Below are 16,571 nucleotides of genomic sequence, written 5' to 3'. Positions count from 1 at the left end.
GTTTTAAACTTAAGTGTTTGGCAGTTGTTTACAAGTACATATCAGATTTAATCATTGTTGATTGTAAAACAGACCAAAGCCTTTGTATTTCATCTAGTACACAATGTTTTTTTTAAAGATATTAGTCTTGTGTTGCAAAATTTTGTAAACACGTTCTGTTCGATTACATTGGCTTCGAGTTCGTGAGACTTCAGTCGAACCCCGCAGTCCTTATTTATAATTGAAGACCATGGGAGGGTTTTTCTAGCATCATCTGTCATGCTCTTTTGAGTTTTGCATTTTTATTTCAGTGTGTACGTAGAACATGGACACACACTGGGTTTACGTCTGAGCAATGCTTCTTCTGAGATAAAAACGTCTACACGCTGTCTCTTAAATATTTCAATTTAATTTTATTTAAAATGGAGCTTTCTAAATGTATTTTGTGAAAACTATAAAACATTTTGTACAGTAAAATTGTGTCTTAAAGAAAGCCTTTTTGCCTGTTCAATGCTGTGTCTTATACAGTGTCAATCTTTACTGAGAAAGTCGACATTTTTTGGCATCATAACTGCAAATTTAAACAAATATAAACACTGACAAATGCCAGTACAAGGGCCTGTAATGCACACACAACACGTCCAATTCCCACCAAACAAAGGTGTCCAAAATAACAAACCTCTCTTGATGTACGGGCTGAACCAAGTCGACACAGACCACACAGCACAACACCGCCGCACAATGAGAAAGGTCAAGCAATTCACCATCACTGGCTCTTGTTGCAGTAGAGTTACGATGGTATGAAAAAAAAAATACAGAACCAATGAAGAGGAGGGAGCAGAGAAGAGAGAGGAGAGAAAAAAAAAGTCATGGAATAAAGCAGTCAGGGCCTAGAGCGAGGCAAAGGAGCGATTGTGTGGCAGAGTGAGTTATTTTGCTTCACTTGCTGCCTCAGCAGGGGGGTTGTGTGTGTGTGTGTATGTGTGTGTGAGAGGGGGTGAGTTGGAGAGAGAGCATCTAAAAGGAAAGGATGTCCAGGAGAGAGTGAGGTCAGGTAACATTCACACAGCATGTAACAGCACCAAATATCTTGCTAAACTGATTAATTGAATTATACGTCTCACTCAATATTTAATAGTCCAATCAGAACTCGGAGGATTGGAGGTTAATCAGATTTTTAAGAGGATTCTTTTTTTTTCTGGTGCTAATGCAATTTCTCTATTCATTTAATCCAGTTTATCACACCGACGGAGGAATACCGTTTTTGAGAGCATGGGGAGGCGAAGTGAGAGAGCAGGCAGAGGAGCAACATTAATTATTACAGAGAGATTCAAAATGCAAGAAAGACTGCAATTAGTGGAAGTCTAAATAATACACAGCTTCGGGATAAAAAGGTTTAAATGTAATTCTCGCTCGGAAAAAAACCCAAAGTCAGACGATGTAAGTTTCTGGAAAAGTTCCTGAGAACTTTGTGCTCTTTGATCTGTTTTTTTAATGAGACAACATTTCTGACCTGGAAATCTGGATTCCCACAGCAGCGAACAGAAGCTGACGCTCTCCTATTTAGTTCTGTGCTCTGTGTGTGCTTTAAGCAAACATTTCTCTCATCATTGTAAATACAAAACATAATAGTGTATTTGACAGATATGGTAACCTCATGTTTGAAGATAAACCAAAATTGGCAGAGAGAGATATCCGATGTGGTAAAACTACACTGTCCCACATTGTGTTACTTGAATAGTGCCGCAATGTGGCGGCCATTCAAAAATAGACCCCATAAGACCTCAGCTAAAGCTACTGTAGGAAAACAACTATGGCTTTGAATCAATAGGACGTGAGCGGCAGCTGCCAAAAGACACGATTATAAAAGCGTACTCTTTGCACTCGGCCCCATGGCTTCCTGTCTTTGCTAAAGGCCAAGTGAGGCTTTCAAGAAAGACGTCCTGTGAGGTCATTTTATGTGTTATTGTTGCATATTTCATTAAGATAAAATGCAAACAAAAAATGCCTCATATGTAATACTGACATATTCTTTCCTCCAGGTTTAAATACTTTATGATTTGTTATAAAACTCATAACACTACAACATAGTTTAAACCATTACAGAGATTTGAGCAACAAGAAAGAAAGATTAAGAAGAAGAAATCCAAAACATAAAAACAATTATGTCTGGGTTTGTCCTATAAGTACAGTGTACCGTTTCTTACTGTGGGGATTCATCAAGAAACATCTCACTGAACAGGAGAGAATAAATTCTCGACCTGATTGTGAAGTTCCAGTTATTGTTTTCAAAGGCTTGAATTAATTGAGATTTCCTGGTTCCCTGAAATTACGTATTCATACTCATTACAGAAGCATGTGTGACTAATCGTAATCCACAGCATCGTCTAACCACACACAGCCAACTTTATCTGAGGGCAGAACACTAACAAATACACCGTCACTCAGGTATAAGAAGTCATATTCTAAATGGTGTATATTTTAATCCTGATTTATTCAGCTACATGTATAATATATGGATACTGAACGTGCATAAAGACGACCCTCGGTCCAATGACAGTACCGGGACTAGCATCAATTCCCTAAATTCAAGATTAGGGCGATTATGTTAGAATGATTATTTTCATTGTTGATTAATCTGTTGATTATTTTCTTGATTAAACGATTAAATGTTTGGTCAATATTATAAAGAAAATGGTGAAAAATGTCGATCAGTATTTCAAAAAGCCCAAGATGACGTCCACACATGTCTTGTTTTGTCCACAATTCAAATATATTCAGTTCACTGTAATAGATTAGTAAAGAAAAAGAAAGAATTTGACTTTTTTTTTTTTCTTTAAAAGTTACTCAAACTGATAAATCGATTATCAAAATAGTTGGCGATTAATTCAATAGTTGGTTGAAGCTCTACATACAAATTTGGGAACCCTCATTCTTTATAATGTGCACAGAAGAAACTAACATTAGAAAACTTTGTTGATGGTTTTAAAACTTAAAAAAATAATGAACTTTCTGAACTGATTAAACAAAAAGTGAATCAGGACCATGGTGACATGGAGACATGGCAAGTGTAAACAGACATACCAGTAGTAGGTGAACATAAACAAATGCCAAAATTAATTTATTCTATTTGAATCTACCCTTAAAGTTTACCCTGAATATGTCAACTCTTCAACAACAATAACTTGCGAAACAGTTTTTTTATCTTGACAACTCAAGCTTTTGTTCACCTGTATAAGTGTCCTGTGTATGTCATCTCTCTCCCTCATACACCCGATATAAGAGCACTCCGTTCATGCATGAAACTGTCAGGTAACGCTTCCCTCTCCCAACACGTGTTGCAGATGGTTACCAATACTGCCAGTTTTCACAGGCAAAATTATTCAAACTGGCATCAGCAGCCGACTGAGGAAAACAAAAATGAAACATTTAATTTTTCATGTTGTTTTTTTCTCTGTTTCTCCATGTCACCATTTGACCTAATTTGTTCTTTTGGGCTTGTCATGGCAAAGCAGCTCATCCAGCAAACATGCCTGATGAGGTGTGAAGCCTGCACCCAAATCCAGCTCTCCTACCCTCTGCCCACATTCCTGCTCAGCTCTCCAGCTTACTGGAGGTAGACGTCACTCACCGGCACAGTCTCAGGGTCAGACGGAGGCATCCCTACTCCAACCTGAAACCAGCGAGGCAGACCAGAGATCAGTCATTCATAATACGCTCACATTACATCCACTCACAGTGTCGCAGGCAGTCAACTTTCCATTCAGAGCTGGTGTTGAGGTAAAATAAAGACCATATGTTGTGTGTATTTATTTTCTTTTATTTAACTAAACAAAATCACTTTTTATTCCATCATCCAAGAAAAAAATAGTATTGTGCATGGTGGAGCTAGTCAGGAGTGGCCACTTGTGTTTGTACAGTACGTTCAAAGCTTGGGAGAATGCAGTTAAATTATTTAATGTTTGCCAAGAAAGAGTGAGAGTCTGTGAAGACTAAAAAATATTTCATGATTACACGTTACTTGTAAGTGAAATGCCCAGAGACACAGAACAACAAAAAACAAAATGCACCAAATCTTAAAGAATCCCCCCATCTTGGACTTGAACCTTACTAATTATATACCTTCATACAACATTTTGAAAATAAGTTTGCAACTTATGGAGGGGAAAAAAAGCAAACTAAAACCATGGCCATTAATTGAAGTTAAATGGATTTCTCATCGCAGCTTGGAATGTGCAAATATCAGCTGTCAGAGTGTACTGTAGGTTTATATAAAAAAAAAGGTCTTGACATATAGGATGAAATGTGTCCGTTACGAGACGAGGTACTGTGAATGTTTAGATCTTCACCCCTGGCTGGGACAGGTGGTAATGGCTGGCAGGGTTATCGAGGTTGACATTACGTGGGTGAGGGAACAACCTGGTCACCGCGGTAAAGAGGACAACGCCACGTTGGTTCCAGGTGTTGGTTGCCCGTGGCGACTGTGTGGGAGCGCTAGAAGTCCAGGTGTTTGTTGCCGGAAGTGCCGGAGCCACAGGCTGAAGCCACCGCGGTCGCTCCTGCCAGCTCCCCCCTGCTCACACGACTCACCGTCTCAGACAAGTCTGGAGGCAAATGCAGTCTCTACAGAAATCACAGAGAAAGAGAAAGAGAAAGAGAAAGAGAGAGAGGGGGAGAGTATTAGATCAGCTTGTATGGAGAAAAAAGAAAGCACTACAGTGGATCAACATACAGTAGATGGTACAGTTCAGTGATGTTTATTCAGAGAGCCATGTTGGGTTGAAATTGCATTAGATGCTTCAGCACTCCCCTCAGCACTGGCATCGTGGAGTAAACCTGCTAGCGTGCTGCTAAATGCTTCAGAGAGCTTTAGGTCTGTTACAGCTCATGGGGAATGTGTGTGTGTGTGTGTGTGTGAGAGTGTGTGTGTTTGAGGTAGGGGTGTTTTGAGAAGTTGTGTATGGGAAACAACAGCATGCATTTATGAGGTGAGGCGAAGAGAAAGTGCGTGTTCGGGCCCAAATGTGCATGCAATATGTGGATGTTTGCACTTGTGTTGACGATTATGTTCAGCTAATACCGGAGTCATTAGGATCAAGCCTTTTAGCTGTTTCATAGTAAAGCTTATCTATGGAGCAGCCCTGTGCCAACTCAAAGCACAAAGACGCTAAGAGGTTAATGAGGGCCACTCATGTAAAGCCCCCTAACACCAACACGCTAACTACTATAAAGCTTAAGAGGGGCTACGCTGCTCTGCTCGGCTCTCTCCAGAAGCCGCTAGAAAGGCCGCCAATGGCACTCCACGAACAAAGTCTTGAAGAGAGCGTGAGAGGAGGTGAAGTATCTCCAGAGTCAAGTGTGCGCCCGACAATGGCGTTGAGTGGCATGTTGCTCGAGTGTCTATCGAGGAAGTTAAATCAGAATACAGGCATCCCGGGTACAAGAGAAGTTAAACCCTGTAATTTGCCCCTGAAAGAATCTGCCATGACATCTGACACCCACTGGTCAAAGCCTGCGCTCCCACCGCACCCCAGCCCTCCACATCCTTACCCCCTCCAGACATGCAGCTTTAGGAGAGCCCTTCCACTCCCACAGATACTTATCTTTTTCTTAATGACTAGGTGTTTGGGTACAGGCTTTAAAGGCGTCATTACTAAGAGATAATTCAGGACTACGCAACACTCTCTACCCCTCTAGGGTGGACTACTTCCTCCCTTTGCTTAATACTGTTTTTAGGTGCATTGAAACGCTTGAGTCTGTACTGCAAAATGTTTTTACATCACTGATATGAAGCCTTGTGCTCCGGCTACCGTTGCTGACAGGACAGAGGCGCATCAAGTGGCCTCTTTTCTGTTCAACACATTGCCTTTGTGTGTGTCAGAAGACCGTTTGTCAAGCAAGTAGAGGAAACAAGAGGAGCAGTCTTCACGCAGCCCAGCAGATTATCTGGGGCAGGTGAGCCCTGAGACATTGTGAAGGACCTATAATTTAATGTAAGATGGTAAAGGTAAGGTTACAAAGGACTTATAGAGGCATGGACGGAAAATCCCACTGCGGGAAAAGACAAGAGATACATAATGAGCATAGACTCGTGACACCACAAGAAGAATTATCAACTTCGTAGGAACACACATGATAAATTAGTTAAACTTCTCTCTAAAACTCTTTCTCTAACTCCCTCTCTCTCTCTCTCTCCCTCTCTCGCTCTCTCTCTCGCTCTCTCTCTCCCTCTCTCTCTCCCTCTCTCTCTCTCTCTCTCTCTCACACACACACACACACACACACACACACATGCAAACTCATATATTGGCCTTGAGGGGGCCTCCAGAAGCTCAAGCTTCCACCCCTGCCAAACCTCACCTGTGTAACCTTTCGTGTCTTCAGCTCACTCGAGTGTGATTGAAAAAGAAAAACAATGCATTGATCAAGCCCGGACTCAGTCCTGCTTAGTGCACTGCAGCGGAAACAAGGCAGAGAGAGGGGTAGGAGAAAAATCAATCACATATACATCACCCTCAGTGGGTGAGTAAAAAAAAAGAAAAAAAAAAGACATCACACCGTTGTCTTGCTGTCACGCACCCACAGGCCTGGCTACGCCATGTCTGTTTGGCTCTGAGCTCTGTGAACCCACTGAGCATGTGCAGAGCGAAGGTCAAAGCAATCCAGAAGTGCAGCTCGGCTCCTCTAACCTTTGAGTTCAGGGGCAGATGAGAACAATCAATGCGAACATCAAAGTTGGAGGGAGGGAGCAGACTAAACCAATCGATCAGTTTGACACACAGAGGGAAAAGGGAGCCTAGGAACAGTCAGCAACCGTCCCGCACATCAGTGACAGCCAATATTAGATAACCGTTATTGGTTATCAGTGCCATGAAAACTTACTTTGTATTTAGTTCCACTCCAAATAAACTACTTTCGTATCACTGTCAATGCAAGTTAACTGGATGAGGACAACCCAAGAGAAATATTTGAATCTATTTTCACCTCGATTTTGAAATTTACACCCAAAAATATGTCCATGTCAGCCGACTGTGGGGCTGCCATGAACATTTGCATTGACACCAAATGAATGGAGGTCAGTGTAGGACTTAGACGGACATAACCAGGGAGGCTCTGAGTCTGCTTCCCTACGACCTGCACACTCCATGATGTAAACAAGGACATCCGGAAAACCCTCAGAGGCATAGTGGGGTGTATGTGTGTGTGAAGTCTTTCTCTGCTGCCTGGCAACCTTCACGAGGGTGGAGAAAGAGGAAAAAAAATAAGAGAGGAGGGGGTGTTGAATGGGAGTGGACGGCGGGAAAATAGACCATTGGCTGTGGTGCATTGGTGGAGGTGGGGGGGTTTGTGAAAATGGATGTGTGCCACAATGTTAGTGCGAGTATGTGTGTGCGTGTGTTATAGTTGTGATGTTAGTGTTCCCTCCCTGGTGGCGGGCAGGGGTAAAGGTCTGTGGTTCAGCTCCGCTCCGCAGCCAGAGGGGCTGGGGCCATGCTGGCAACAGGGTGAGGGGTGACAAAGCTCCAAACGAGCGCTAAGCACTTGAAATGAGCCCTCGGGGCCGGCCCACGGACTAGCTTTGCCTAAGAGGGTTACTAATATCACCCCACAATGGACAATTCCCTTCAGCTTACTAAATACCCCAAAGACCCGGTTCTTAAGGAATATGGCGCTTCATGCTGCTCGTAACCGGTCGTTCACAATCTCCACATACAGCAGTGGTTGTTTGTGGATATCACATCAGCGTTTTATGAAACGAAAGCCACCAAATCACAGTCTTTAATTATATTTAGGTTATGAGTATTACAATGTTATGCAAGTGCATTGTATTCCATGATCCAAGTGGACCAATTTTTCCAACTGTAGCTTAAACAGGACCTACTCACACAAAGCAGCACCATCAAAGGCATTCCACTGGTGGTAACGGCTTGCTAATGACTGGAGTATTAGGTGCTAATTTAACGAGTCATTTCTTCCATAGAGTTTGAGCCACACTTTCAAATGGCCCGTGTCACTGTACGGCTTAAAACTATGGGAAACCCAACACCTCGCTGGGAACGCATGACGACCGGTCTGGCTGTTCCAATCAGATTAGCCGATGTTGGAACATGCTCATGGAAGTGACACGATATTTACCAAAAACACCTACTTAACACAATCACTGTTGTAATTTGGTCATCGTATTATAAGCTCTATTAAGTCAGTGAAATAAGAGCGAGCGAACATTGTATCGCTAAGCCGGAGTCACAACAATCACGGAGGAAATGTCGACGAAGCAATCTGTCTATATGCTGTGAATGCGTGAATAAGAAATTCCAGTTATCGTATTGATGCACACTAAGATGTTTTTTTAAAAATGTAGTTTGGATTTATACAGTCCAGTATTCATGGACAGTCAGTGGTCACATTAGTGGTGATACCTTTTGCCAATTCCATTTCCCTGAGCAGCACAGCTGCAGTGCAGCCACTGTAAACTAATGTGTATGTCTGTCCATGACACCAGGTCAATGTCCTCCATTTCCAGTCCCATTTCTACAACCAGCCAAGGGTCAAAATGGTAGCAGAACGAAATTGGTAGAAATTTCCCAGACTTGCCGGTCTATCCAGTCACTAAACCAAGCTAAATCACCTCCCACCCATTGCCGTAATCCCTCGCACCTCTAAAGTTACACTGCATTGTGTGGGAAATCAATTGTTGAACCTATAGGACAGTTCCTATAGGTTTTAACTTCAGCACAGCAAAACCCACATAACGAGGTGATGAGCTTCCCTATTGGAGAAGCAAACTATCATCACATTTACGTTCGAAATTTCACAGAATACTTCCGCTACTTTACCAGAAAAAAAAAAAGCAGAAACAACCCAGCATAAATCCCATCACTTTGGTAATTCTAGCCCACCTGCACCTAACAAAAGCTGAGAAGAAGCTCTTCCTTCCTCTTCTTTTGTGGTAACAAAGAGTGCAACACGATCCCTGACCTTGCCCTAAGAATAACCTGTTGACTAGGGAAGTTTTCATCCCCCAGACTTTGTCATTTTTAGAGTTTAACAGATGTTATTTCATTCATCTTCCTCATTGTTTTTCCCATAAATTACAATACATATATTTTAATGTCAGGGTATTTTGGACCTTCTCTCTGTAGCCCTCACCATTAGTAGCTTGTAATGTTGGTGATTAAGGATTTTAAACGTATTCAAACAATTCATCTGAATTCGTCAAGTAAAAAAATTTGACATAACATGTAAGGATGGGTACATTTTACAACTCTACTCTGTTAAGTAACTGTTAAGTGCGTACAAGAGCGGCATTAACAAGAGTATAAGAGTGACAAGAGAAGAACGAAACAAATGTGAACTACACTGGAGCTCATCTCGAGTTTCTTTTTGGTAATTGGGTGATGGTCACCTGCTCGCCGTGTCACCTGCTGCCTGATCCAGGATAATCTGAGAGGCAGGCATACAGACAGTCAGGCGGACTGACAGATAGATAGACACACAGACACAGGCTCCTCATCTCTTCTGCTTCACGGCTAATGCATCTGACAGAGTAGGCAGCAGGCAGGCAGAAGGATGAGTAAGCATTTTGAGTGTAATTATATTCCCAAACACTGGGAGAATGGGAAAGGACTAATAACCGACTGAATTTCATTAAAAGGGAGCGTGTCCAAACAGGAAATTGATTAGCTGACAATATTTCAGTTTTTTTTTAATACCTAATGGAATGTTTATTCCTGTTCTCTTGAATAGCTAGCTCCTCACTTACCCTTCACGCTCCACGGACTGATGTAAAACAGCATTTGATAGTATCTGTCATGTTACTAAACATGACATGCATTGGAATCAGTTAGCTCCGCGATGCTTCTGAATAACCAAATGGACAAACAAGGGCCAAAGTGTAACTGCGCTGTAACACAACGACTTGACTTGTTAGCTCCGTCGTCATCATCTTCAACTGAACCCTCCTCTGGGGGCGTCTGCGCGGGCCTGTCAGGAGCTTTGACAGGGGAAGCAGCGTGGGGCCATTTTGTCTCTTTTCAGTTCGGTTTTGTTTCTCTTTGGAGGGCAGTGTTGGTATGGACCGTGGGCGTTGTAGGGTGAGGGGGCTAGGGCACATTGACCCCAGTGGTGGTGGGTAGTATGGGGGGGGGGGGGGGGGAGGGGTTGTTAGTTGGTGTTATGGACTTGGGCACAGTCAGGGAGTGCTGGTCCACCCCTGGAGTGACATGGTGCCCGGGGAGAAAGGGAGGGGGATGTAGGGCATAGAGTACAAACATGTCTAAGTGCTGCCTTCACTACAGATAGGCCCATAGCAAAGAGCGCGGCTGCATGAGTTATGACAGCATATCTGGGGGACCTCTTGTGCCCTCCACCCCTCAAACACATCTTACGCCTCGAACCATGACTCTGATATAAACGTCCTCAGGTTGAAACAGCACTGACACTTTTGGTAAAAGCAGGTTTCCTAGTGCTACATAGATGCCCTGCTAGAATAATCACACTTGGGAGAAAAATGTCTAAACATCCATTTTTTTGAATCTTAAAAACAGCACGAGGCAATAAATTAACCCACTATTCAACTGACTACAGGCAATGTATAGGCATTTCTTCATTATAATCAAGTTTTTAGACCACTTTGAGCGTTTGGGTTTTTAAATAAAATGACCACAATACAGAGCAGTATGAGAAATCAACTGACGATAAATACTAGGACAATGAGTTACGCTTATTTGTTTACTTGCAGAGTTAAATGAGAAGATTGATACCGCTCGTGTTATCTGTTCCTTTGAATAGGAAGCTGGATCAAGCAGTCAGTTAGCTTAGCTTAGCATAAAGACTGGAAACAGGGGGAAACAGCCGGCCTGGCTCCGTCCGAGGGCAACAAAATCCACCTACCAATCTCTAAAGCTCATTACTTGACACTTTATATCTAGTTTGTTTAATCTATATATAAAATAATTTTTTTTTTTTTTTAGGGGTTTTCTGCAAAACTAGTTCTTGGCTGGAAGCAGTGACTTCCTAGAGTCTCTGCTGGTTCTCAGGTAACAACAAGATAGAAAGCGAATAAGTGTATTTTCCAAAATGTCGAAATATCCCTTTAAAGGTCCAATGTGTAGGATTTGGCGGCATCTAGTGGTGTGGTTGCAGATTGAAACCAACTGAGTATCCCTCCACTCACTCCTCCCTTTCCAAGACTGCGGTAACGTGAGTTACCAAGTGCAAAACTGCGGTAACGCCTTTGGCCTTGTTCAGAGGCCATCCTTACCATAAGAACGCTACTTTAGGAGCAACGGACGTCAGACGGCGGCTGGCGGTACCACGGTTTCACAAGCTCGTCAGAAAACTACAGAGGCCTTCAGGTAACTTATAAATGTGAAAGGCTCTCTCTAGAGCCAGCGGTACGTTCTGGGCTACTGTAGAAACATGGTGAAGCAACATCGCGGACTCCGTGAAGAGGACCCACTCTCTATGTAGATATGAAGGCCTCATTCTAAGCTAATGAAAACACGATTCTTAGCTTCAGGTGATTATACACTAATGAAAACATAGTTATGAATATTATATTCCATTTCTGCTAATAGATCCCCCGAAATGCTCGGCACTGTTCCTTTAAGAGTACGGGCTGTCGCTGCTTTAGTCACCAAAAAATAAAAGCCAGAGCATTACCAAGAATATTTTGTCATGCATTATTCATTATTTTTTCTGTGTTGCACTCAGTCTACAAGTGCATACACCCATGTACAAAAGCAGACAGACAGACACACACACTGCCACTTGCCTATGCATGTGTCACACAGAGGTATTTACAACATGAGCGCACAAAGCCGGCCAGTACAGCTAGTAGGGTTTCCTGAACCCAGCCTGCCTTCCAACAGAACACCCTATTTCTTCTGTTGTCTCCTCGTTTGCGCCGTGATGGAGTTCAGGCAGTTTACAGGCATGACATTTGGCAAAGCGAAAGGTCGTCTGGAGGTTACTGTGTCAGCCTGGGTAAGTGGCTGACCCCTTGGGAATAGTGGGGGCGATCGCACTTAGTGAGTAATGGTCTCTTGTTGTGCTAGCAAAAAGACCAGGAGGGAATATAGGGCACAACAGAACTAAATAAACGGGGACAGAAGAAAGAAGATAACAACATATTATCTGTCATTTGAAATATTTCCAGGATCAACACGATGATGTTAAAGCTCCCGCCACGAGTCACTAACCACCTGCTTACTAGTACTGGTCCTGCACAGAGTTTTATGGCATTGTAAGGCACAAGACGCATACTGAGAGAAGTACACAGCAGAAAAAATACTCTCCTCTGTTTACTCCTCAGTAAAGCAGTATAGGAGAATGACCATAGAGTAGAAGAGAGGCGCAGTTGTGTTTAAGTGTCACGGGTAAATTGCTTCACGTTCAGGATCATGCATGTAGTTCAACAGCTTGAAATCTTCAGGAACTATCCAAGCAATGGATCATACAGACAAATTGGATGCAGATCTGTACCAGCATTCATGAAGCTAAAGTCTCCGAGGATGTCTACATCATCACTTGGCAAAAGAGCGGAGAAAAAGTAAACAGAAATATTGCAGAAAAGTTGAAGAAAAAAGAAGTAACTACACTTTCTTTGTAACTCAAGACAGGAAGAAAAGATTTCTTTATAGGAAGAAACTTTATCTTCATGTATACGTGAAGTGAAGGAGACAGTGAACGAATGGCGTGAAAGCATTTGATGTTGACCGGTTGTGAGAAAGACGTGTGCATCTGTATGTGTGCATCTTAACCATCTACGAAACAAGATTGTGTAAGATAATGTGCTGACGTGTTTGTAACACTTTTGATGTCTTTGTGGTTGTACGCATGTGTGAGAGTGTGAGTATGTTTGCATGCATCCGTGTCTGTTAGTCTGCCCGGATGAATAAAGGGGGGTGGGTATAATCCATCACCAGTTGATAGTCCTCACAAAAAAGGAGCCCTTTTTGCTGAGAGGACAGCCCTTGTGTGGACAAAGACCACCATACTGGGGACTTCATAGGACCCAGCTGAAAAGGTGTTGCCCAGAGTAACCCCATTCACATTAACAGGCATGCTGGCCAAAGCCAGTCATTACTGCTGACTTGGACCAGCCGGGCCACACATAGACCAGCCTAGAGCCTCTAAGGCCATTCACTCCACATCAGCCCACAGGCAAACAGCCTGAACTCTGCCACTGGGGAGCATCGAGAATTGTTACCGTTCTATTCGACTGTCCGTCTTGAGAGCTTCAATATATGCAGCCTTTGAGTGAATTTATAAAAAGCAGGAATATACCGTTGTAAAGGAAGGAAAGAGTATTTGCCTATTCATTAAAATGTGGCAATAATGTTGCAATATCAAATTGGTAATTGGTTCAGTATCTAGTTAATCTGGGCCTTAAACTAAAACAGCTGTTCCAATATGGTATTTTGGGTAATACACAATAGTAACTAAGGAACTTCTTTTAGACGTTTAGACATAAATTGAGACACTTGAGAACTTCTGGAGCTACAGAATAATACAGCTGCAACAACAATTTTCACATGGACAGCCAACAGCAACTATTAGTGTTATTGCAGACCACAGACATGCTTCCCAACTAACACTTTTCAACTTCTTGCATTTTGTAAAATGAAAATGTCTTGGAGTAAAATATGTTCTCGAACAAATAACATAACAGAAATTAGTTTGCTTAAAGGGACTGTTTTTACACGTATAAACGTTTTTTAATCTGTTTTTTTTATTGCCAATGTGTGAGCAGGTTGTAACCTAACCTAAAAAATTTGAACGTCCGCGACTTTTTGGGTTTCCTCTATCAGCCTGTTTTTAATGTGAAAAATGCGGGAAGTTTTTTCCCGGGAAAAACCAACGGATGTGACGTCAGGCATGCTCGCAAGTGCCTTTATTTTCAGCTGCGCTTACAGGGATAACTAACGTTTAATCTAGTGAAGGCCGTCTTGCAAAACAGGAATGTGACTGACGTTGGGGGGAAAACTAGTGTTGTGGGAGCGAGTAACGTTAACGACTCTGGCCCAGGAGACCAAAACTACAGTCTCTCACCTGTATCTTCTGACCACGGTCGGGAGGCTGAAGCAGCAGAAGTTAACACTAGGATCAACATCGGCCTTCAATTCATGGCGAGACCTTCGTTTGCTAAGCTAACATTATTGCCAAGCATGTGAAATATATAATGATATTGTGGTTTTAGCTGGCTAATGCGCTAACGTTAATCAACATGATGCCTGTCAATCACGTTCAGTCTTGTGTGTGTCGCCTCACTGTTTTGACCAATGCTCGCGTCTACGTAATGCGAGTACAAGTGTGAGCAACAGGTTGCTGACTGTCTTTGACTTAACAGCCACACGTTTCACTGTTAACAAACAATTTTTTGATTCTTACATCCAGCCCCTTTAAAAGTGCTAAATACGAGATTGGTAGCATTTCTATTGCCTCCACATGGCTCTCAAAATGGCGACTGCTGAGCCGTCGGTTAGCTTCTAACAGTGCTAACAGCACTAAACATCAATACAACAGCAACAGTGCTGACAGAGCTAACAGTGTTAACCTGGGGTGGGGGGGGGGGGACTGGAGGGTGGGTGCTACGCTTCCGCAACGGCGTTGTCGGTCGGGACGGTGTTATCAGCTGTAGCCGCCGTATGAGAGCAGTGCAGAGCAGCGGCGTGATCTAGCCTGTAGGGCAAGCTCATATGCACGAACATGCACTAAAAGGCACGTGCAGCCGGCCCGACTATGTCAACAAAGCACAGAGATGCTCAGATAAACACACACAGAGGGAGAGCGACTTCATAGCCCTCTATATCTTTACATAGACAATAGTTGTTTGATGCTATATTAATGCTCTGGATATTGTTTAGAGCACCTTTAACCTTTAGCCTTTAGCATGCCTTTAAGAACAAAACAAATACAAAATCGCTAGAAAACATTAGACGGCCTTTCTTATGAGATGTTTTGTATTCAGTCTTGCAAAGGGCTCATCGTCCCCCTACCACTGTTATGTGTGAGACTCTGAAATGAGGGTCACTTCTTTCACAGTGAAATGAGAAAACAGCTGATGTGCTCTCAGTGGACTTGTACTGGAATCACTGGGGGCTGAATGCTTCGTTCCACTAATCCACTGAACTCCTAAAGGCACTCTGGAAAACCCAAATCTGACCAATTCTCTGTCTCCACTCTGATGCAAACTCGCAGAGAACAGCCGAGCCAGGAGGGACAAAATACAAAACAGAAATGTTGAAACTTCTTGGATAAAAATCTAAAATCTAAGTTGAATATTCTTCATTCAAATAGCAAATTACATTCAATGTAGCTACTTAAACTTGACCTTTGCCAATCAGACATACAGTAACTCGGTCTCCTACCCCCTATTTGTCCTCCATCCTCACCCCAACACCACCTCTGCTCTCCTCTCCAGTATGCTCCCTGTGGGCAGGTGGTTGTGTAAATTTAGCCACAGCTAGGTGAGGTGCTTCCTGGGTAGACTGTTGGCAAAGCCACCTTTAGGGTGTTCGAGATGTCAGAGGGAATGAGACATCACCTTGGCTGCCCTGTCAAAAAATTCACCACCTTCCATTTCCCCCGTAACCTCTAGGTCCTAGAAGCACTGTGGGTGACGGGGAATTCTTGTTTTGTGTTTTCTAATTTTGCCTGAAACACGCCAGCCATTACCTAACCTAGAGCGCTGACCGAGTGTTAATTGTGAAGCATTACTAAAGCCATTAAAACAGTGAGCCAGGGCCTGGGGAGGATGCATGCTCGAGTTAAAAATCAGAGAGACAGTGCTAAATGCATGTGATATCCTCTCTGCAAATGACCCCTATAAGAAGTGGCACTGCAGACCAACGTTTGGATTTTAAAACAATGACAAAAAACGTAACACATTAAAAAATACGAAAACTGCTTTAAAAAAACAGTGGAATTATGGTGACCAGAAATTACAGATATGTTGTCAAATGAACGTGTTAATGAATTTCATATGTACACATAAAAGGAGACTGAATACTCCATCCATTAAAGACTTGCTATAGTCTGATTAAGAATACAGACTTTTCATCACAAGGTATATTTGAAAATGATGACATGATATATAAAATCAAATGTCTGTATACTTTTTTGTAAATGTCACAGTCCAGGAGTGTTAATAGAAACTCCTCTTTCATATTTTCTGTTAGTCTTTAGGCAATTTATCTACATAAATCAAATTTGGTGATACTGAAATTTATTTATATGCTTTAAGGTTTTATGCTGAAGGTGTTTTAGAGTTAATTGGAAATGGAGGAATAATCAATATTAAGACTAAGGTTTATCTGCAGGTAGCAGGCTACAGTAGCAAGTTGGTTAGTAAGTAGTGCAAAATGAACAGAATGGATGATTTTCAGTCCAAAATTCACTCTAAAACTTTTCTCAAATCTGATGTAATTACTGAGCCTTTCATTTTGTGGTAGAGTTTCTGGCAACAGTTGTAAAAGAAATGAGGAATCATGTCTGTGGTTAGGGTGGTTGGGTTTATTTGCCAAAAACCTTTGATCATAAAACCACAAAAGCTTGAGGATACTAATGAGTAAGAATATTAGTTTGAC

At 42.4% G+C, this 16,571-nt stretch overlaps 1 protein-coding gene across 2 annotated transcripts in view; it reads right to left on the bottom strand.

Moving 5' to 3' along the window:
- Positions 1 to 2,877: 2,877 nt before the first annotated feature.
- Positions 2,878 to 16,571, bottom strand: part of elp4 (elongator acetyltransferase complex subunit 4) — a 64,585-nt gene continuing 50,891 nt past the window's right edge. Inside the window, exons 10-11 of one of the 2 annotated variants that reach the window (XR_012590613.1) lie at positions 4,399 to 4,602; positions 2,878 to 3,652 (exon numbers count right to left, since the gene is read on the bottom strand). Coding sequence is in view for 1 of the 2 variants with exons in the window: in XM_074613358.1 (XP_074469459.1) it covers positions 4,474 to 4,602 (129 nt within the window). In the remaining variant the exon portion in view is untranslated. Of the gene's footprint in view, positions 3,653 to 3,778; positions 4,603 to 16,571 lie in introns of those variants that run through there. The other variant, XM_074613358.1, reaches the window with a different exon arrangement.

This window comes from Sebastes fasciatus, chromosome 2, assembly GCF_043250625.1.
Source record: "Sebastes fasciatus isolate fSebFas1 chromosome 2, fSebFas1.pri, whole genome shotgun sequence".
NCBI lineage: Eukaryota > Metazoa > Chordata > Actinopteri > Perciformes > Sebastidae > Sebastes > Sebastes fasciatus.
Note: the sequence above shows the minus strand (reverse complement) of the source record. Positions and strands in the feature narration are given on the sequence as shown.